We start from the raw sequence: 23,698 nt of genomic DNA on the forward strand, positions 1-23,698 counted from the left end.
GCTTCTAGCACAGTCAAAATCTTAATTAGGCAATCACATTTTTCCTTTCACTGTGACCATTGCTCCAGCTGTGCTGTAACTCCTTCTTCTCTTTCTTTGAAAATCTCTCTCTTATAAAAATAAAAAATTTGCATACCTCATTAGGGAAGTTTCCTTCCTTTCTTTCCATCTTTCCTGTTTGTGTCTACATATTTGCATATTTGCTTTTGATGCTCTATAATCCCCTAACCTTCATCTTCAGACCCCTGTTATTGAATGAGATCATGACTGCTTCTTCAGTTCCTTTATTCCTCTAAATCCAGGATTTTTAACCCTTTGCCACCCCCATCTTCCCTGCTGACTGTGTACATACACTCCCCTTTGTTCCTTACACGCTTTCTATTCCCTTTCCCATTCTCTGGTTCTTTTTCTGATGCCAGTTTTGATCACTTTGCTGGCAACATTAACATTTTTAAATCTTTGATAATCTGATAATCTTTGATAATCTTTAGTATAAAATTAAATACACCTTGAAAGAAAAACAGGAGCTGTACCATTCATTGCAGGAGCAAACGCAGTTGAAAGTTATCATGTGGGAAGTGCTGAGGCAATGGTCCTATCTACTGTGTGGTGTCAGTCTGAGACAGAATAGCCATCCCAAATTTGGGGCCCAGTTATGCTGAGCCAAGCTACTGCAGCAAAAAGAAAAATGATGGGCCAATATTTTCCATTTCTTTATGTTCCTCTGTTGTGGGATCTGAGCAAAATGATGAGGAGTATAATCTGTAATTATGGGAACTGTGAGACAGATCAATTGAATTCAGTGACACCCTTCTGTTCATCAGCAGGGGCACTGACAGATTCTTCATGTTTTATAACCCCTCACTCTCTTGGAGTATTATCAGAGATTTAAGACACTGTGCTGTGTATCATACTGTGTTAGTGTATCCTGTCATTCTTGTGCTGCTGCTATTGCGTTCTTTTCTTCTGTAGTTTTATTTGTCTGGACCATTTGTTTGTTTTTGCCTGTTTATGTTGACTTTGTGAAAATGGCACCAACTTCTAAGAACTAGGGCTAGTGTTTTATGTTATCTGCCACACTGACTCATGGAAGGAAAAATGGTCTTGCTGATGACTGTGAATTTCCCTGAAGCTTTTATTTCCTTCATCAACACTAGTGGTAAGGTTTCCTCCTAGTGCCTACTTCCATCCCTGCAATGATGTCTGAAGGATCAGCACTTTCTCACCAGTTACCCTCAGCTATTTCCAGCAGTAACAGTAATAGATAAGGTCTTTGCCAAGTACCTAGAGAAATTCTTGGCAGGAGTGCTTAGTAGTATGACCACAGCTGTTTGCTTTTTGGATGTGATTCCATACAGCTGCTCCGGTCCGCAGGATCAGCTGCTAGCACAGGTCTCTGTCCTTTTCTCCTTTTTTCTTGTTAGCTGTCTCCTAGTCCTCCCTTTAAGTAAGCTGAAGACTAAAACCTATCACTACTTTTATCTCCTATTCCCCACAGTGATACTGAACATTATTTGTGACCTTTTCATGCAAAAAAAAAAAAAAAAAAAAAAAAAAAAAAATTGACTAGACTTTGTTGTTTTATTCCAGGTCACCGGTCTCTTCAGAAGATCAAGGTAAGTTCTGTTTTATAGATATTACTGGCAGATTAAAAACAAGACCAAAAGACTAGCTAGGAAAATGAGTTTGAATACACCTGTGGTGGAGAAGATTGACCTTAAAAAACTTTGGTGTTGCTCACATTGTTTGCCCCCAGATATCAAGTGTTTGTTCATTTTGTTGGAGCTGGCAGAAGTTAAGTCTGTGTTGAGTTGCTTGCAAAATGAATCTTGCTCAAGCAAGCTGTACCATTGCAAGCGTTTGCAATTTATTCAGGCAACTGCATAGCACCTCACCTATCAAAGGACATGTGTGGGCTTAAAGGACAACATATGACTTTCATGAAGATGAGCTAATCTCTTATGACTCTTATGAGACTGCATCTTTGTAGTAGAGTGAATTATGCTTTAAAGACTTGAACTTAAGTTACCTTGGGTTACCAAAAATATCAGTTTGTATGGTCTGGAATTTAGCACAGCTTCTACATATAAGATTTTCATGGCTTGAGTAGCTAGAGAATTGCAGGTAGGGTAATAAACTTGCTCTGAAGCAAACTGAAGGATCTGATCTTTCCCTATGGACTACAGAAGGAGTCTACAGTGACTAGCTGGTTACCATCCTGGCCAGCTTAGTTGTTTAGTGCTGGGTGCTATGATCCTTCAGAGTACATTAAAAATGTAGTTGCATTGGTACTGAAATCCAGAGACATACTGCAAGGAGAGAATTGCACTGGCAGAGTTGCATAAGGAATGGGAAAAAAGGGAGACTAAAACTTAGATTGGAAAGTTTATGATGTAGCTCTGAAATTGAATATTTTGGCAACAAAAGAAATAGATATCTATAAATATCTATTTTCCTCAACCATCAAATCTGTATGTAGTTACACAATCAGCAAAATTTAGAATAGTAATGAATATTGCAAATGAAGATGTAAGGGGGATCTAAGCCTGAAAGTGTATGGAGAACTACACAAATGAGCAATGGAAAATGCTGACTGATGGGTCAGCATTTGGGTTTGGTGGGATGCAAAATTGCAGCAACAAGAGAGATTGCAGGGTGTGACTGAAGTACGTAGGTTTAATCGGAGTGCAGGGTGACTAGTTAGGTGTCAATCTACATTGTCCTCAGCTCTAACCAAAATTTTTTTTAGCCCAGAAAAGTGTCTGTCAAACATACTGTCCTGAATACGTTCTCTTCCGTCTCCTTGACATGTCATTTCTTAGTAGAGAAAGTTATAAAAATGGACACACTGGTCAGACCAAAAAATCTCTTTAGCTCATCTGGTCCATTCGTATTACCTAGTAATAAGTGGATCCCATAACAAATAAGAGAATGGGGAAAGCCTTCAGTTTGATTTCCCTCCTACCCACCGTCTGCTTCCAGAGATTTGCAGCTCATGGACTTCATGAATCAGGTTCTTGTTTAATAGTTCTACTTTTTACTATGACTGTAATTGGTTAATATATAGTACAGAGACTTGTGAAATGTTAGTACTATTCCCCGTTTCCCAAACCCTCAGTATAAACGTGAAAGTATTATGTTTTAATATACTATTTTAAGACCTGGGCTCAGGCTTCTTCTCAGTGCCTAAGCTCATTAGTGATAGACTGCTCTTGCTTTCTTGTTTGCTTTGCATTTATTCTGTTGCTCCATTTTTATCTATTAACAGAGCAACAGACATTGTAAAGTGTATATCTTTGTGGATCTTATTAAAGTTTAATATTTCCTGCTGTCGTAATGCATTCCTTTTTTTCCACTATTTTTATATTGTTTTATTCTTTCATAAAATCTTCCTGTTTGTCATCTACCATCTGTTGCTGGGATCTGACTTTCCAGGTTTGATAAACATATCTGAATAGCTTCACCCTTTCCTCTTTTCTCTTTCTCCCATAAGAAACCTCCTCTGAAATGCAGGGTTAAAGGCCCATGGCCCCTTGACAAGTTAGAGACTCAGCAGTGCTAGCTGTTACAAGGTTTGCATTTCGGGACTGTGCAATATCTAGCTAGATTTGTTGTCCATTGAATAAATGTATTTAGGAGCTTGTCTCAAGTACAAAAAGCTTCCCATATCCCAGTGACATTTTAGAAAGAGAGGCCCAATGCCTTGGACTTCCTCTCTCCCCTTATGGCACTTGAAGACCATGGGAAATTAGCACACTACTGAAAGGAAAGCATGACAGAACTGTTGTAACACAAGATGCATTTTGAACCTTGGTTCTTCTCAGCCCACTTTATGCTTAAGTGTTGAAAGCATCTGAATTAGTCTTAGATCTGAAGTTTCTTCTCTAAACACATGATGGGAGAGCTGAAACCTTCTCTCTAAAATGCCATTATGTTTATATAGACCTTGCTTTGGGTGTATGATGGGATAAGACCCTCTGAGGTGTAGAATAACCTACCCTCACAGGCATCACCCTCCGACCTTGTTTCAGCTGCTCTTCCCTATCATGCAGTAGCTTTTTCTGATTTTCTGATACTGCAATGTTTTGGACATAACAGATAAGGCACTCTCTCTTGTGCAGTATCTTTAACTTCTCACTTGGCCCTTGGTCTATTTTTTTCCCCTCTTTCCTCTTTAATCTTCAGACCTCTTTTCTTCTCCCTACTTTTTCTCTTTGCTCCTCTTCTTGCCTACCATCCTTGTCTCTCTTTTCAAATGTCTTTTTCCTCTTGATCATGACCTTTCGGTTACAAAAAAGCAAGAGCAGTCTATGACTAATGAACTTATGCACTGAGAAGCATGCGTTCTTGTATTGTGCTCCTCACTTTGGTTTCTGAATGTCCTGCCTCTCCTCCATGTGCAAGGCACCTGTCTAGCATTAGTTGCAAGCAGAAGCTGCAGTATGTGTAGCCCAGTAACAGAATTTCTACAGAATCTAGCATCTAATGCAAGTGGCACTTCCATTAATCCCTGACAGGACAATACATTATGCTGTCTTGAGAGAAGGTGAGGATAAAGCATCATCTGCCTGCCACTGGACGTCTAATGAACAATTGTCACAGCCCGCAATGCTCCTTATTGTGGACGCATGTTAAGGGCACCTTTATCAGTTACAACATGGGACTATTTTAATTACCATAGAAGGGGAAACAATGGCTGCCAAAATAACCCTAAATCCCCAAAGAGAAAAGTAAGCCTCTTAAATTTTTTTAGAGAGTTTATGTCTCTGTCTTCTGTACAGGTATTTAGGAGATATATATTTAAAGAGTGAAATCCACCTTCTTTTAGAATGAAAAAGATAAACAAAACCAAAACCAGACAAAAACTTTAACTCCCCAATTCCCTAACTGGCTGGCAGAATGGAACAAGACAAATGAAAACCAAAGCATGATAGTTTAGACAAGGATTTGGGGTGACTGGTATGAAGAGTGAAATGGAGGGGCCCCCTATTCAGCCAAGTGATCCCTGGTGCGATTACATGCCCTACACCCTTGAAGAGCAACAGTGCTTGGTCTCTGGAAGCAGCTGAGTGTCAATGATTGGTAAACAGCAGAGCTGTAACAGATGTGGTAGATGTCACAAGCGAGGGGACTGGGTTTTCTCAAAGACTAATGCATTAAATAATATTCTTGTATTTTACATTGCCAGTGGTATTGCTTTTTCTGAGTTATCTTACCTTTTCTTCAGTTAGCCTGTATAAATGAGAGCTGGCTGCTCCTCCTCATCGCCTGAGAGATTGAGGGAAACACTCTTAAAAACAGTGCAATGAGTTCCATTTCCGTTCCAATCTTCTGAAAAAGAAATGACAGGAAACTATTGTGATGTGAGAAATTAAGACAAGAGATAAATGATAATGAAAGGATAAATTTTGGAGATAGTTGATTAGTACAATGTAATAATAAGATACAAAAGATGAAGATAGAAGGCATATTTGGAAAGGCAACTGGAGACAAAGATCTCTCAGATTCTGGCGGGGGATGATTTTAAGTATCATCCAGTCTGGAAATCCTACCATTAGGAGGAGTTTGTGCTGAGGCAGGAATGTTTTAAATAGTGACCTTCAAGTTAGTATTTATTAGAAGAGTTGTCTAATAAGAAATGATTGAAAGAAAGAGCCACAAGATACACCTATGTGCCTAGGCCTTCCCAGTTGCTTCTTTAGTCTTGAAAACAGTTGGACTTTATCCAGTTGCACACACAGAGTCATCTAATGCCATTTTAGGATGATCAAGCTATCTTCTCAAGGTTAGCAGATGTGATACAGAACTAATGGGAGATTTGCACCTTCTGGAGTGGTGTCTAGAGGCCAGAAAAGATACCCTAGTGCAATTAAAAAGGTGAGAGATGCCTGTGTGAATGCAACTGAATGGAACTCTAGAGTCTGCATGTTTAGGATGGTGCTGGTACCATTGAAGCATGAGCCAGGGAGTATTCAAAGTGCCTGCATCACCACCAGCAGATGCTGCTTCACAATAGGCAATATAGTTTCTTTCATTTTCACTTCTCATAATTCTGGGTATGTTCCCCAAAGCTTTCCTTGAAAGGTAGGTTTTGCTGGGCTCTAATGAGAGGAGTTGGGGTATTAAAGAGCACATACTGCACTTTCATTTTGTGATATTGGAATCTGGGAAGAAGCTGTTGAAAATGTTGGCAATGGTATCTGCAAGTTAACTAGGATTAAAAAAAATGATTGGCTTGCAATGAGAGTTGGGAGGGGAGCTGAAGGGAGGAAAGCTTTGCTGACTTGGAGAGGAGTCTGTGGATGCAGGTGCTCAGGGTAATGGAAAGGGTGAAAGATTTACAGTGAAAAAAGGCATAAGATAAAGGAGTGCCTGACTGATGTACAGATTTGGTTCTGTGAGCCCAGAACTTGCTCTTCTGGGGTTGGATTGAATTATTGCCTTTCTGTATTACTGGGAGGGAAGGACAGAGTTTTCATTTTCTTATATCTAAACAGCCATTCCTTTCACAACACTGATTCAACCTTCTCAGGCTATTTTTTCACTGGAAAAAGACCCTCCAATGACAGGGTCTTCAGGTCTCCTCTCCTTCTGAGCCAAAGTGGAGCCTGTGACTGCTGCGAGGTTTTCAGGTGTGATTGAAGCAATAATGCAAAAGAGCCTTTCTTGTGTAGTAGTTGTTTCTGCAGACCACCAGCAGCAGGCAGGCTCTGGGTGCCAAAATGGGACTGCTGTTGGTGCTCTGGGAATAGAGGCTGTCCTTATCTACCCTGACCCTGACCCCCTAGTCAGATGTTTGAGCCAGCCCTCGTCCAGTTAGCACCCACTGCTCTTACCAATAATGCTGTGAGCATCAGCTCTGGAAAACAAAGATGCCACAGCTTGAGAGCATGTTCTTGGGTATTTTTTGTCTCTCTATCGCACTGGTTGCTCCTCCGCTCAGAGGAAGGAAGGAACAATTGGCCTGGTGCCAGCTCTCCAGCTCGCCCATCCACATGGACAGCTTGGCCTGGGTTCAGACTGGAAGCTTGGGACAGGAAGTATAGGGAGACATTCTGTTTCTAAATGTCCCCCTGGATGGAGAGCACTGCTGTATAAATCACAAGGAAGGGAGTGATAAAATATGTGCATGCAAGACAGTGGCAGCTCTACCCTAAACAGCAAAGTGGTTTGTTTTGAAGAATCTGTTCCTCTCTCGAAGCCAGGATTTGCTGTGCACTGTGGTATTTTTCCAGTGCTGTCTGTCCTGTTAAAAAGAGGAGGTGTGAACCTATGAAAGGAGGACGATGGCTGAAGGAGCCCTAGAAAAGAGCTCAAGAGCTGAGAACTCTTTCTGGGTCCTCCAATAAGTAGGGCAGCCTGTAGAAACATGGATTTGACTCTGTCAATGTCCCTGCTACCTTCTGGAGTCACTAGTCCAGACTTCCCAGTCTGCATCACAGACTGTGGTCTTGCAGTCATAGTCTGCAAAGGGAGATTCTCCTCAGCAGTTGTTCTCTGCCTTAAAGTATCCTGCTATCCTGAATAGAAGGAAGAGCACAGAAGTACAAATGACCGCAAACCTCTCAGTGCTGGTAGAACTGTCAAAGAAAAAAAAAAGAAGCACCTCTATTTTTTAGGCTAGCTTCTTTCAGGAGAGAAATCGATGGTTTCACGTAGCTGTATTCTTCAGGGTGATGTTGCAGCCATTCACCTAGCAACAAATTAAGATGTTGTGGAATGCTTTCTCAGAAACGAATCAAAGACCATGCAGCAGGGGGGCTCCTGACTGCAGGTATTTATTTTGATTAATTGGCCACTTTGGGAAGAAAGCTCTCTTAGATAGTGTTTTGAAACTATGTCTATGGTCAGCTGAATCAACGTTGCCTGGGGATCTGCTCTGAATTCCTTCATTTGCTTCTCAGCCCTGCCGAGGCTGGGATCAGTGCAGTGTTGTGGTAGTTGCAGCAAGAGAAAGCATTCTGTCAAAATGCTTCTGTAGGTCTGAGGAAGGTCCTCTCTGCCCTAAACCTTTCAAAGGTGCCTATGTCCAATCTCACATCCTATCTAAGCAGACTGAGGGAGATGGAGGCAGCTCAGAGGGAGAGGTCTGACAGCTGTGGACATTTGAATGAGTAGTAGAGAAAAACTCAGAAATGTTTCTTTTCTTATCTCTTCCCTCTCAGAAGGAACTGAGAACAGGTAACATGTTGCCTGAATCAAGGCACCTATTTTCAAGCAGAAGCCCCGGGTAACCCTGAAGTGTGCTTCTCTCCTGGTCTTTGTTTCTGATGGAGGCAGCACTTCTGATCAGATTACAGCGGCAATTTATTTAAAAGAAAAAAAACAGAGAGAGAGAGGAAAAAAAAAAAGAAAAACATTCCTTCCATGCACCCAATAATCTAGCAAGCAAGTAAATGCTTGAACTGACTTACAGATTATTTAGTCCTACTGTGAGCCCCTAATACTGTTGAGGAATTGCTACTTAGATGGAAATTGCTAGGCAAACCCATTGCAGTCAGTCTTGCAGTGGCAAAAACCTGAGGGGGGTGCAGTAGGAGTGCTTGTAGCAGTAATTGTACACCAAGTTAGGAAGGGGGAGGAACGGTACGGCCCACAATGTTCTTGGCTTTCTACTCTTTCTTTTTTAAAATTAAAAAAATATGCCATCACTTAATTATTCTAGCTAGAAATCTCTTCCTGCCAAAGTAATGTCACTCTGATAAAGTGCCCAGATTAGTCAGCTAAAGTCCTCCCTGTCTTGTGTTCTCACTTGATCAATGACATTTTCTTCCACCACATCATTGAAAATGACATTAATTGTTCTTGTCTTGGCTCAAAAATAAAAATTGTGGAAAGGAAGGAGAAAGGAAAAAAAAAAAAAGAAAAGAAAAGAAAAGATGATGTCTGCCAGATGGTACTTAGTCTATCTGCAACTGTTCTTTGAGGTTTTTGGGCCATTTACAGCGGAAGTCCTTTTTTGTTATGGTCATCCCTTCCTTTGCAAGATGACTGAAATAGTTTTGCAGCAAGGGAGAATACTCCTTCACCATCAGGGACTTCCATTCCTGAACTATCAATTGCACTCTCAGCTCAGCACCATCACACAAACAATTCAAGGTGGACTCTAATTGGCATCAAAGTGCCTTTAAACTAGTCTGACAGTGCAATAGGGCCTTAAAGGCAGCTTGAGTGTGATTTACATCTGCTTGAAGGCTACTTTATCCCTACAAAGTGGTATGAAGGGACTTCCCTGTGAGTGAGAATTTGGTGTTTCTTTTTCTCTAGCAAGCCTGTGTGTTTTTTTTTTTTTATTATTAATTTTTCTCTCAGAACTGTAGTTTGACACTGTCCTTTGTTTGACTCTAAAATACATAAAAGGAAAAGGTTTGAAATGCATATTTACAACCACCTGAGTAATGGATGATCTGTGCATGTTAAAAGTTATGTCATATTCCCAAGACAGACTGATGCAGCCAAACTGTCATTTCTCTCCTTTGAACTGCACAGGATGTGGTGCTTTAGTAGTTAAAGGAGAACCACAAATGTTTAGAAGAACTATCTCTTTTTGCAATCCTAGGAATAGATATTATTGATGTAGGACTTATTCAGAGTGCCAGTGTGCTTCAAAGCTGTCTCTCAAGCCCCAGGAGAATATAGTTCTTCACATGTTTTCCTGTATAGATGGGCTAGCTGGAGATATTGTATGAAGACCTGCATAAAATTTGCCTTGCTAAATTGTCCTCAGACTTGTGCCTCTGGCTTGTGTTCAGCTGATGTGCTTCTGAGCTTTTGGTTGCAGCAGGTTGCCCTACTGTCTCCTTGCTAGTCCTCCTGGGAATGTTTTGTGCTTTCCGGCTCTTTATCTGGTTTTCTTTCATGGAAATAATGCCTCATAGCATTGCTGTCATAAGCCACCTAGACTCGTGCTGAGGCCCTCCAATTCTCTGAAAAGCTTAAGCCTTTCCCAAAGCTGAAATCCTGTGGGAAATCTTGTTTACCATCTGTTTCTCTAGCATACTAGATAGCGGAGCAAGCAGATAGATTTTTTTTTTCAAAAAAAAATCTCAAAATCAAATAATTTTTGCCGTAGTCAGCACAAGAAGTACTATGTTGGAGGCAATAAACCACTATACGCTATGTATTTTTGCTGTCTTATTTCCATTATGACTCATAAACAGCCTTTAGGCTAAGACCTTGCAGGAAGTGCAGGAACCTTTCCTTGTTCTCGTACAAGACTGCTCCTTCAGGTTGTAGACCTGCTACCCTTTTTTCTTGTAATCTATCTTCTTCCTCTTGGTTGAGGAGAGAGTAGAAAGGTATGTTGCTGCTATATAAGGGCTAATCTTTCTAAAAGAGCTAGTAAGAGACTTTTTTTAATTTCTTTTTTTTCTTTTTTTTTTTTTTTTTGATTTCTTGTCAGGCTTGCAGGTAATCATATTCCCCATCATAATATAACTTCTTTATCAGGCACTGAATTATGAAACTCGTTCTCCCAGGCCGTTAGTCACCTTTTTGCTGAAGATGTTCCATCTTAATTGCTCATTATCAGAGGTCAAAATTTTGCAAAATTATTCTTCTCTTTAGTGCATATATATTTCCTGTCACTGCATGTGAGCTTTATTTCAATGTGGAGGTAAAAATTGGCTTAGAAAGATGGCGATTGCAACCAGACACAGATATACCCAAGAGCATTATGTTAAGGCACATGCTCCAATGGTTTGTAGGCTGTTTTTACAGGGCATTCTCATGAAAATGGGCATTTTTTGCCTGAACAATTTTCTTGTACACAGTCTTAAGGAAACCTTCAGTCCTGAGGGTGATGGTAGTCCTTGTCTTGGCATAAGCTGTGCAGCGTTATAATAACAGGCCCCAAACTGGGTGTCCCTTGCTGGATGCTTGGTGCAACTTCTTTTGGCCCAACCAACTGGCCAATATTCAGGGCTTTTTGCTACATTGTTTCTATCAGGAGGCAAATCTAATTGCAGGAGTCCAATAGCTCTTTGATGTAATGCTTATTTATCTATAAAGAGTATGAACAAAGTGTTGTTTCAGTGAACAGAGGGGAAGTGATTTTGCTTTTTACAAGTCCAAGCAAGTCTTTCTAGTGGAAGTTTTTGCTTTCACAGCTTTTATTTTTTGCTAGCCTTTTGCTTCTCTCATACCCATACACAGCTTTAACCATTTATTTCTAGGTTTTGTCTGCATCTAAGAAACACCTAAAACACCACCAAGGTTTAACTTTTGCTTACTTTCGTTTATTGCCTTCAGTAGTTACTTCTAGTACTTGCAGATGCATAAAATACATGAAGAAACATTTAATTGCTCCTTCCACTTAAGTTAGCTTCAAAGAGAAACGTTTAAGTGTCAGCTTTGGTGAGACTTACGATTGTCTGTAGATCAAAGAACTACATGCTGGCAGCTATTCCAACAAAGCATTATTAATTTAGTAATTTAATTTCACAGTTCTGTAGACAATTTGACGTAGCTATTCTAAAGTGTTTCTTTATGCGTGTGATTTTAAAAGCAGATTAAATGTGAGGAAGAGGTAACTGCCTTTTTAAAAGTTCAAATGCAGAGTTTTTCAACCTTTTTCCACTGTGGCTCCCTAAAAATTTTCTATGGGGTTAGCAGACTCATTGGAAATGTCAGGGGTATGCACTGTTGTATAGCTTAAATGCTTATTTTTCATAGTCATCTTGGAAGTGAACTAGTACACAGACCACTGCGGTACACTGCCTCTTCCCCTCTCCTCCCAGAGTCTGCAGGTCAGAGTTGAAGATTATGGCTAGAGTGGAAAACAGGTCAATTATGTACATTTCTGCAGAAGTTGCGTTACTGTCAATTTTTCATATTAGGTTTGATCTTTACAGGATTGTACAAAGCTATTACAAGCAAATGGTTGGTTACAGAGAGAATAATGTATTTTTGAATGATAATCTATATAGGCTTCTTATTCACTTGAGGGCTTAGCTTTCTGAGTGATTGAAATAGAAGTTATTATTGATTTCTACAAAACTCCTAGGAAATGAAGAATGAGGGCTTGTTTTCTTATCATTTTTATAATGTTGTTCTTTAACAACTCAGTAGACTCCAACTGTGTAAAAAGAACTCCCTTATAGTCAGAGTCAGTTTTTAACGTCTCAACATATAAAGCTGTAATTACTTTAAATTTCTGGTTCTATGAATTTTGCACAGTCTACAAGAGGAATAAAGAGCTGCAAATGTTCCAGAAGCTAATGATAGACCAAGTTATGTTTAATAACTATCAAGAAATTTGATGATGCTACCACCTTCTGCAGTTTCTTCTTAGCAGCTCAGCAAGGTTTGAGGGAGGCGGTATGTGAGGTGTTCATTAAAAGTTCCCGTGAGCAAACCTAGCAGGAAATGATGGTGGATACTAAAGCTTAAATTTAGGAGGGGCTCTCACCAAAGTCATCGTGTCTAATAGTTTTTATTGGTTGCCTCTAATCATTAAGAAACATCCAGGACTGAAATGTGGATGGCGTATCAATTCCATGAATCTGCACTCAATTGCTGAATCAGTGTATTTATATGCATAGTTATCCTAGTATTTTTAACCCATGGTAAGATGTATTATCATAAATAATACTTCACTCTCACACAGTGCATTTCATACATAGATCTCGAATTGACTTCATTTTAACCATGGGATGACAATGCCTTAAGGTGATACTCATACTTTAAAACATAGTTTGAATAATTCTGCTTCCTCCAGTGACAGTTCTTAAATCCTTACTGAAGAATTCCGTGGAGATGGTAAAAGCTTTAAAAAGTCACATTTCTATCAGAGCTCACTGTGAGTTCATTTGTACAGTAGCAGTGGATGCAAATATGATATGGATAGGGTCAACTCGGGTGTGAAAACTGGCTGGTAAAACGCTGGAAAATATTTATGGTCATGAATAACTTTTACTCAAAAAGCAAAATTGCTTATGTACTGCTGACAGTGGCAGATTGTAGAACCGTAGAGTACTTTGGGATTCTTTGGAGTGAAAGACACTATCACTCCCTCATTAATGGCTATTTAATGTAACTTACAAATATTTTCCATGCCACCTAGAAAAATCTATTTAAAACAAAGAACCTTGCAATCCTGAGATATCACCTAAGAGGAGCTAATAGTCTTTTTCTCACTGTTCCTGAAAGTGTTTTATCAGCAAAGTTCTGGCGTAATAGGAGTCTAGTGTAGAGTCTCATTTATGTGCTCAAGGTTAAGCTAGTCAGCTTTGGAATCAGGAAGGACTTTTCCTTCAGGACAGACTGGCAGGGGTGGTTGCTGGTGGTTGAGCTTTCCCTTATTCAAGGAATTTGTGAGAATTTTTCTTGACCAAGTCTCATTTTTGGAAGTAAGAGAGACAGTGGCCATGGTTTCTAGCCCTCACATGTTGTATTCTTGTAATACATTGCAATTGTGGATTTGTCTTTGTCTGTTAGGCCCTACATCTATGAGGATGTGTTGCATAGATTTGGGGGTTCTGGGTGGGAGCATCCAATCAACGTTGTATGACCAGTTAAACTACTATCTGCTGCTTTTTGACTACACAGAGTTGGACTTGGCGACCCAAGGGCCCCTTTCCACCCCACTGTTGCCATGCTACAGCTGTATCCTGTACAAAGAGCTACTGAAATTTTGGAGGCAGTGTGCATTGCCCTTATTTGTTGTCCTCCTTACAGCTGATTAAGTCTGTTTCCTGACATGATGCTGTCTTGGAGGATCTCCTTTCTCCCATCCTTTGGCTCCTAACTTAGATACTGCAAGTTCAGAGGTCACTTACCTAGGACCTCAGTAGTCTGTAGAGAGAGATGCACAACAGAGACCATCTCAGGGCTCCAGACCACCTTGGAGTGTTACTTTCTCTTCTGACTATCCAGGCAACCTCGTGAGACCAGCCTCCTACATGTCTTGCAGCTTCCAGTTACTTGGTACAAATACATCACTCCCTTGTAATCTGTAAGAACTTTGCTGTTTGCCAAGAGTTTAATAACTGACTGTGCAGCACTACATTGTAAGGTTACCAACTTCACATTCAGAACCAGAGAGCAGCTGTGATTTGATAGATAAATTTTATGGCTTAGAAACAAAAATGTTTGTTGTAATTCAGTGATACAAATATATTTTAGTATGAAATGAAAATTGCGGCTTCCAACAGAAACTAGTGGGTACCAGAATAGAAATAACATGAGAGAGAGACATGTCACAAGAAAGGTGCTGTCTTCTGCATATGTGTAGATGTGCTGCTAGGTGTTTTTCCTATATCTCAAGCTGCACTTGTTTGCGCTGGAATTACTGGAATTCAGTTATTTGTCTTCTTAATATGGCTTTTTAAAATCTTAGCACATTATCCACTGTTAGTTGTTTATTATTTAATTTATAAGGAAGAGCTGTGATTTTTTTTTATCTTTTATCTTTTTCTTTTATGAGGCTTATTTAGTAAGCGAGCACACAGAGATGTTTAGAGGCTTGTTTTAAAATTTGCCCAGTGGAGACTGAAAGTTACTGCTCTCCAGCAGCTGTTACACGTTTGAAGTGAATTTCTGGCTGCCCTTTTCATAGCAGGTGGATGTCTCTGTCCAGATCCGTGACCATATCACCATGGGCAGTAATTGACACGTTTGCTGGCAGTTTCAGCAAAGAGGTTGGTGAATGCACAGGAGCGAAACCCGAGCTGTACGTAGGAGTGTACCAATAACGTGTGTTGAGCTTCACTGAGAAGGCAGACAAGGGAGTCTAGGCAGGCTGAGCACTTGCTAGTTAAATGGACAGAGCACTTCAGTCTCCGGCATTGTTGGGCTGTCACCTTTCATCAGCAATAAGTCTACTTGCTAAATAAATAAAAAAGGTAATAAAACATTTCTATTAGTCATGACAGATGCTTGTCTTAGGAAAAGTTGAGAAAATAATGGCTTGATTTAAATATTTATTAAATCAAGTAATTTTTGAGGCATCTTTAAGACCCAAAGATAACTTATGCTTTGATAAAACAATTGCATAATTCATGTTATATATTACATCAGTGATGCAGTGTTGCTCAGAAGACATAAAACTGTTCTCACTTTAATGTTTGTAATTTTAAGGTAGCCTGGCATTGCATGTTAATGCTGTTTTTATCCAATTTCTCATTCAGTGCTCTCTTGTCAATACCATCTGCTTGCTTGTTTTAACCACCTCTTTTACAACCAAGTCATTTTGTGATCTTGATTATTCTCTTCAATATGCCCAGCAGTCCCATTTGGGTTTATGGGGTTAGTGTTCTAAGCAATATTCAGATGTGTATGTAACTCTGAGCCCTATTCTAAAGAACCTTTCCCCATTTCTAGTCCAGTTTCTATGTCTTCCAGCATGCTGTTTTACAGCACTGAATTATTTTACTGTAGCTTAATCCACTCATTATGCAGCTGGTTTTGTTGTTGATCTGTAATGTATTCATTTATGTAGTATGTTCTACCCTAGCAAAGCATTTAATTTTAAGTATGTAGGTAGGTTTGGTGAAAAGAATGTGATTAGCTGAGATGAAAGTTAAGCATCTGCCTAAATGCTTTTGTGGCTTAGAAAAGGAGGAAGAAGGTTAGGCTAATTCTGTTGAATGTGTTTGAGAGCTGCTTTACCTTAATAGCCTTATCACCAGACCAACCTCTAGCTACTGATGCTCAGTGTAGCATGGATTATTAGGCTTTCCTTTTGACTTTGTAGTTTTCTAGACCTCTCTCTTGACTTTTTTTTTGAACTACAACCTTGTAGTTCAAAAAAAACTACAGCCTTGATTTGCATTGGAAAAATATTTCTTCCTCTTTAGAAGCAGTGTCAGGGTTGCCATGGGTTAAGATCACTGTATGTATAAGGCACTGTAAAGTTGATGTCGCCAGTTCATTTGACTCCCTAGTGTGTGAGAAGAGCAGGATGTTTATTTAAGTAAGTGCAGTCTCCAGCAGCCCGTAGAACAACTGTGCTTGTGAGACCAGATCTGCAAGACGGAGGAAAAGATAAAATGAATAACGTGAGGGTAAAATTCTGCCCTGGTATCAATTTGGGCTGAGCCAATATTAGAACTATTGGAGTGGGGGAAGAAAAAACTTAACTCACTGAAAATGAAATCTGGAAGAGAGATATCTATGTTTTTCCAGTTCTAGCCTTCCAGTGTTTGTCTTTTTCATTTCCAAAACAGTGAGCCCTAACCTATACGGATGCCAGGAGATTTACAGGACTTAGTTTAATGTGCAGTCACTGTAAAACTGCCCTAAATCCAATGGTACAAGAATTACCTGTGATTGTAGCTATTAATTTACTGAGTCAGAACGTAAGGCGTAAGGGCATAAGATGTTGCTGAGATGACAAAGCCATGCACAATTCCAGGTGTTTTCAAAGAAAGGGACATTTGTTGAGTTGTCTTTGCCCTCCCTTCAGTGTAGTTTAGTTGAATATGTTGTCATTCCTGAAGCAGCAACTGACTCTGTGTGGATTTTGCACTATGCAGTTTCCCATGTTTTATTTTTCAGAGACAAATCTAATCTATTATTGTATTTCCCCCTTATTCTTCCCTGTGTGAGCTTTTGGCATCTTTATCAAGGATGGCACTTCGGCAAATGCTTAACTTGATTGTGTTGCCTGGGCTTGAAGATAAAAATGGGCTTAGGCACTCTTGAAAAAGTATGAACTGAGGCAGATGTTTAACACTCTCTAAGATGCAAACCAAGTAAGTGCTTTCCCAGAAGGCTTATTCATAATTGATTTTTGTAGTATCTATCCTGATCGTGAGAAGATAGCAGTATGATAGTAGATTTGTATCACCTTCTTTTGTTTGTAGTTACTTGCTGTTTAGGGACTGTTTTTAGATGAATGCAGCCTGTGCAGAAGGCACTACAGACACCTGGTGTCTTGCCTTCCCCCGTCTCTTAATGGGTGCAGGCTGGACAATAGCAAGTAGTGGGTAGACCTGGGCTCTGGTCACTGCTCTGCCCTGCCTTGCTGTGAGCCTTCAGTTGCTTCCCGTCTCTTTGTCACTTTTTCTTTCTGTCTGTGTAAATTACAAATGCTAAAAAGGTGAGAAGTGGCTCCTGCTCTGTGTTTGACTCTGCCTATCAAACTTGGGGGTCTTGCTGTCAACTGGCATGTCAGGCTGATTTTTTTTTTAATACAAGTAATTATTAACAAGTCTGTTTTGCCCCTCAGACTTCTGCAACCATTGCATTTGAAACAAACTGACCATTCCACCATCAGTCTGAAGGGTCTGATGGACTCTGCAGTGTTGAGGGTGATACTCTCGCTAATGGTTCAGGTGCCAGACGTATGCCCACTTTGCAGATACTGTTGAAAATTCCCCAAAGTGTCCCAAGGCAAGAATCAGATAGAGATGTACAGTGCCAGGGCAGTTTTTGAAAACACTGGCTTAATGCCCATGCAGGTTTCCTGCACCATGGTTACTCTTCCTTCTGCCTTTCCAAAATGTACCACAGCAGAGGTGTCACCATTTTTGATAACACATGAGAATGCAAGTGTATCGTGGCATCGATCTTAACTTGCATGTACTGTAAGCTGTATTCTCAGTTGTGAGGCTATATGCATAATGCTTTCCCTCTAACATTTGTTTTATGTTTGTCTTTTGCAGCACTTTTACAGGCAGTCATAGCTGGTGATCTGCTGAAAGTAAGTACAGAACACCGAGTGTCTACTTTTCACAGCTATTTGCAGCTCTGATATACTGTAAATTCTATCACGCCTCTACTGAATAGACAAATGGACTGCTTTAAAGACTCTTGGCAAATGCCACTTTACAGCCTTTCCAGGAAACCTTGAATATTAGGGGAACACTAAGTCAGGTGAGGTGTGAAAATCAGATGAATAGAATCTGTTGTTAGAGAGCAACATGCAGTCTAGGATTCGCAGTGCACTGTACAGAGCAATGTATCAGTTAGTAAGAGGGAAATTACTATATTGGCAAATGCAACACTGAACAACAGAATAGTTTTGACACACAGCCTTACATAGTAAAGGCTATTTTCCTGCATTGAGGCCTTTGGCCAAGTCACTTGTGTTGCCAAAAGGGTTCCTAACATCTTCCTAGGCAACCACAGAAGCAGGTAGAATGCACCTCAGCTCAGTGTCTTATGGTCTGATGGATGGCTTGAAAGCAATAATGTCTTGGCATTGTCAGTTATTGGTACCTTCTGTTGGGAAGAAAGAACAGATGCAAAAACATTTTCTTCTCAGAGTCTGATGTTTTGTGTCTGACAGTTATTCAGGACATGTTTTTCAGTAGCCAAGACAGGATTTGCAAACATGTCCCTGAATTTGGATGAGGATTGTGATTAATGATTGCAATGTTATCTGCAAAAAGTCAAGTTGGAGCCATTTGTAAAAATGACAATACTGTTAGGCCAACTGTTTGCCTGCAGGTGTACCTTCCATACCTTCACCCCTGCTCTTGTGGCTGCAGCATCTTAAAGATACTCCTTTAAACCACCAGTCATAAAAATGTTGCCCTGTTTTGGATTTCACAGCAGTTTCCCCTCCTTGAAAGCTTTTCACATGAGTTTGCTTTGGGAGGCAATCTTCTTTTCCTTCCTTGGACACATCACATCATAAATAATACCTCACTGTCACAATCTTGTCCCTCTTTTGTGTAATAGTTTGTACTGCAAACCCTCACAGAGTTTGCAGCAATTTTAAGAACTAATGAGTTGCTGTTTTCCATCCATTCTTACTCATACCTGAATAGTTTTTCCCCTTCTGAGGGCTCTGGGTAGAGGAGGGAGTGTGAACATGGAAGTCTGAGGCAGCTGAACTTCAGTTTCCTGGGAGCCTTTGGGTTTTGGAATCAGCATTTTCAGGTTCAGTCAGAAAGTGTTTGATATGGGTTTATCTCCTTTACTGAGAAGTTGTTGGAATTTTCAGTAGAGAGCCAACATCAAATCCATCAAATATATACATTTCTAAATATCCCAGCAGCTTCACTGGAAGTGGTTTCCCAGGTATTGATTGCAAGATTCATCACCAGTGTCTCATTGCTCAATAACTGTGATCTGCTTTTGTTAACCATATTATTGTGGATACTTCTAATTTTAGATATTTTTCTATTGAATTGTTAAAGCTTGCTTTAAAGTAGTATTTTATTTTATTCCATTTTTTTGTACTGGCCTCCAGGCAAAATTAATAAATTAATTACCTGCATTTTTGTTTTTCTGCTCCTCCTATCTTATCCTTTTTCTGTGCATTTTTATTGCAGTTCATAGAATGCTGTAAAAAGGGAGCCAATTTGTTAATCCAAGGACCTGATCACTGCTCCTTATTGCACCATGCTGCCAAGACCGGGCATGGCGAGATTGTGAAATACATCCTGGAGCATGGTGAGTCACAGTGGGCAAACCCACAGAGAGCTGTACCTCAGCCAAGTGTCCATCAGGTAGAACCCCATGGCACTTCTGTGAGTGCTGTCACTTGTTTTGGTCGCTCTCAGCAGCATCGTTTCTCAGCGGGGAAGAGGCTAGGAATGAGGCAGCAGTGGCAGTGAGGGCTTCACATAAAGGGAAAGTGTGAAAACAAAATAAGGATGCCTTTGGGAAGAACGGGTATTTTCAAAGTTGCATCAGCTGTGGGGCTGTGAAGACAGTGTGATGCTCTAGGGCTGTGAAGACACAGTGTGATGCTCTAGTTTGACCTCTGGCGTAGGACTTCTCTGAACTAATTTGTTTTTCATTTAGAGCACATGTGGTAGAAAGCATCCGATTTCAACTAAAACATTTTCAGCCATGGAGAGTCCATCGCACCATTGATTCTTTTTCAGCATCTAATAACACTCCGATTAGGAATCTGTGCATTTATTTCTAGACTGGATTTGCCTAGCTTCCCTTCAAACCTTCTGATTTTCTCTCTCTCTTATTCTGAAGACCACCTGATAACAAAAAAATGAGCTGCATTTTAAATATTTGTAGGCTGTGATCGTGTCATTTCCCCTTTTTCCTCTGGGTTCTTTTTATCTTTGCTTGTAACAGGAATGCAGGCATGCTTACATGGACTATGCAACAATGTGTGTGTACATATATTTGAGGCAGCAGCATTTAGGAGTTTGTGTTCATTGGAACGGGAGTCATCTTGTGCACTGGCTGTTGGAGAATGCTACAGTAGTCTTAGTGTTCTGCACACAGAGCTAAAACCCCAGCGATCATTGCCCTGCCCTGTGGAGAATGTTTTTTCATCCTTTACACATTGCTGTAACTCTTCTCTGATCTGTCTCCAAAATATCAATGTCTGTCTTGACTTTTGAGTGTCAGAATCAGACATATTTCAGTAGAAGTCTTAGCACCAAACACACAGATTGCCTCTGGCAATTGGAATAAATGTTAGTTACTACTAGAAAGTTAATGCAAAATTGTACAGAGGAGTAAAAAACCACAACTGATGATAAAGAAAGGGGCAACAATCCATCTACTAACATTTGCGTTAATCAAACTGGGATTTATTTTGATTTTTAGCTCCAAAGTTTAGGTTTTTACGCATAGGTATCTTCACGTAAGCTACTTGTTCCTGTATTGTCAACAGAGATATAAGACAGCTCATGTCTGATACAGGAACTTCAGGAGAGTTGAGCTCTTTCAATGGCAGGTTGAGGTGAGGTGGGGTATCGCAGGTCATCTTTAATAGCACTAGACCTCTCATAAGGCCAGCTGAAAGGGGGCCCTAGTCAATGTAGCTAGTGGAACCCATCATGTGATTCATCTCACAGTTGCCTGTGTACTTGATTCATCTACCTAAACATAACCATATATGTCATCTTCCCTTGGGGATCCAGGACATCTACATAATTCTACCAGATAACATACAAAGCCTATAGGAGACCCATACTCTTTTGGAGCAGCAGCTGAAGCCCAGGCAAGCATCCTTGTCATTCCAAATGCATCTCAAGGCTTGCCATTAGGCATGTTGAATAGTATTAGATGTCCATGTGTGGACAACTGAAATAAGCCCAGATGTCTGGCTGAGGTGGTCTGAATTGCTCTTTGATTCCATTGACAATATTAACTAGATCATAATGATCTAGGCACATAACATATGGATACCTACATGTGGATGGCTGAGTGTAGCTAGCCTTACATCCAGGTATTGGCTACTTTTCCCACAGTTGCAGCAAGTCTTACTAGTGCTAACTCTACCTCTCCTTTAACTTCTCTGGATTATCTCAATAGTCACAATTCATACAAATATATCTGAATTCAGTAGATGGGCATAATTACACTTATCTTTTTCTGATCTCATCTCACACTTCACATGACCTGGGCCTCTTCCCCTCATCAGTTCCTCTCCAGAATTCCTCTTAGGCATGTATGCTTATTCACAGTCTGACCCAATTACCATTCCTTTGGTGAAGGTTTAAAATGAGACTGTTTAAGCCACTAAGGATGTGAGTAGGACATCCATGGAAATTTTTTAATTGAATAGAGAAATACAAGGGATTACAGACTGCTAGGCAAACTAGGATGTTCAGCACACGTCTGCCCACCTTCTCTCCCCAGTGATGGCAGAAAACTTTTGCAGCTTTCCAGACATTGTCCTCTAGACTTCTCCAAACGCACCGTTTGTTTAATGTTCTCTGGGGATCAGAGAGTGCATTGGACAATGGTCTAATAGGGGCTCCTCTCTTCTCCCACCAAGCAATTAGTGAAACTCGTTTCTACTTTGGGCACTTCTCAGTCACAATTGAGCTCTCTTGCTGAATCATCATCACTCTAATGTCCTTTTTATTTATTTTTTTTCTATTGCGCTTTCTGGCATCTGGCATCATCTCAACATTAATTAATGTGTAAGGCTCAATCCAATGCTACTAAGTATCTCAGGCTTTCCCTATATCTAGTCTCTCTTCTCTGTTCGTGTGCACCCTTGATAAAAAATAGATCTTACGTTTGAGCTGGCAATTTCTTCTGCCTAGCCCCATAATTTGTCCTATATGTGGCTAGAGACAGTTAACATTAATAGGAGTTCTGCTGCAAAATACCCTCCAGCACACAGCATGGAAAACATTATTAATCATATGGGGAAAATGTTCTGAATATTAAAGACAAACAAAATCTACCAGGAGATTTTAGCTGCCTAATGTGGAACTAGTGGGGTGAACTGAATGTGATACAGGAGTGGGGAATCTCATTCCCATAGCATTGGGGTTGTGAAGGAGGGATAATCATGTAGTGGTATTGAGACTCTCTTCTATAGTGATGGCTTTATGCCTTCTGCAAACACACAGGGGACATTAATATGAGAGGTTATTCTGTGATCTTGATCAGAATGATTTCAGATGTTAACGGGAGGAAAACAACCCTTCTCAAATTAGAGAAAGCACAGATGAGTCACACAAGGAGACTGCTGTACAGTATTGCCAGGTACTTATTAGTGGACCAGCACAAGCCTGGAATAGCAGCTGAAGCACCAGTGTAGTAGGTGTCAGAATGACAGCTGCTTACTGCTGCAGGAACAGTGGTGTTGTGCTGGATGCCAGTGCTGCTCCTGCAAAGCAGTTTCTCTCTATTCCCCCAGCAAGAAGGGCAGGTATGTACACACCTGCATGTTGTTGCAGAGTGGCTTCCTAAATAAGGCCATTTGCTATAGTAGGAGGGTCACCTTTTAAGCACTGTCTATGGCTGAGCTGAGAAACACTTAGCCCAAACTCAGTATCAGAACCACATTTGCTTATTGTTGCAGTCAGCAACTCTCTTGCACACTTCAGAGCAAAGTTAACTGTTTACTTCCTAACATGAACAGAAGCAAAGAAGGCTTAAGAAGCTCAGTTAGAAAATGACCCACTAAATTATCTTCTATATTTGGAATCAAACTTGACTTGGAGTCTCATCTGGCAGCTCTGAAGTATTTATAATTTGTAACCATTATTGAAGAAAAATGATGCAAGGTTTGCCTTCTCTCAATCTTCCCTCTTCTCTTCTTACCTAGAGGCTCAAAAGAATCCAGTAGTTGATCAAGGGAATTGTATTTATTTTTAAACAGAAGAGCAGGAGGACACTTACAGTTGCTTAGGGTTTTGTGTTGTAAACTTCTGATGGAGTAGTCAGTGAGCAGTGTGTCCCATCCTGAACATTATTGTGACTTCAAATCTCAATGTCCTTGCTTTGTTGAGTATATGAAACCTGGATTTTGCTTTGAAAAATAACCCAGGCATCTCCTTGATCAGGTCTGATTCTTGTATATACTGGGAGTCAGACTTACTTCCTCTGGTAAAAAGGGATGTTTTTTTGTTACTATTAGCATTGCAGAGTCAACAGTGAAGCTCATTTTTCCTAGAAGACACCAGGTATAAAATTCTTTGTTTTAACTTGCAACTTTAGCAAATTTGAGGTTAACAATGTGTATAAGTATCTGAAGGGAGGGTGTCAAGGGGATGGGGACAAACTCTTTCCAGTTGTCCCATGTGACAGGACAAGAGGCAATGGGCAGAAATTGAAGCACAGGAAATTCTGCCTGAACGTGAGGGGGGATTTCTTCCCTGTGAGAGTGATGGAGCACTGGAGCAGGTTGCCCAGAGAGGTTGTGGAGTCTCCTTCTCTGGAGATCTTCAAGGCCTGCCTGGATGCAACCCTGTCTAACATGCTCTAGGTGACCCTGCTTGAGCAGTGAGTTTGGACTAGATGATCTCCAGAGGTCCCTTCCAACCTTACTGTTTCTATGATTCTATGATAGAGACAGTAAAGATGGAAGGCA

At 40.3% G+C, this 23,698-nt stretch overlaps 1 protein-coding gene across 2 annotated transcripts in view; it reads left to right on the forward strand.

The window, feature by feature from the left end:
- DGKI (diacylglycerol kinase iota) overlaps positions 1-23,698 on the forward strand; it is a 114,392-nt gene that overhangs the window by 83,693 nt on the left and 7,001 nt on the right. For both annotated transcript variants that reach the window (XM_062569976.1, XM_062569984.1), the window contains 3 exons: positions 1,591-1,616; positions 17,607-17,644; positions 19,224-19,344. In XM_062569976.1, the coding sequence (XP_062425960.1) occupies positions 1,591-1,616; positions 17,607-17,644; positions 19,224-19,344 (185 nt within the window). The remainder of the gene's footprint in view (positions 1-1,590; positions 1,617-17,606; positions 17,645-19,223; positions 19,345-23,698) is intronic.

This window comes from Rhea pennata, chromosome 1 (assembly GCF_028389875.1).
Source record: "Rhea pennata isolate bPtePen1 chromosome 1, bPtePen1.pri, whole genome shotgun sequence".
NCBI classification, from domain to species: domain Eukaryota; kingdom Metazoa; phylum Chordata; class Aves; order Rheiformes; family Rheidae; genus Rhea; species Rhea pennata.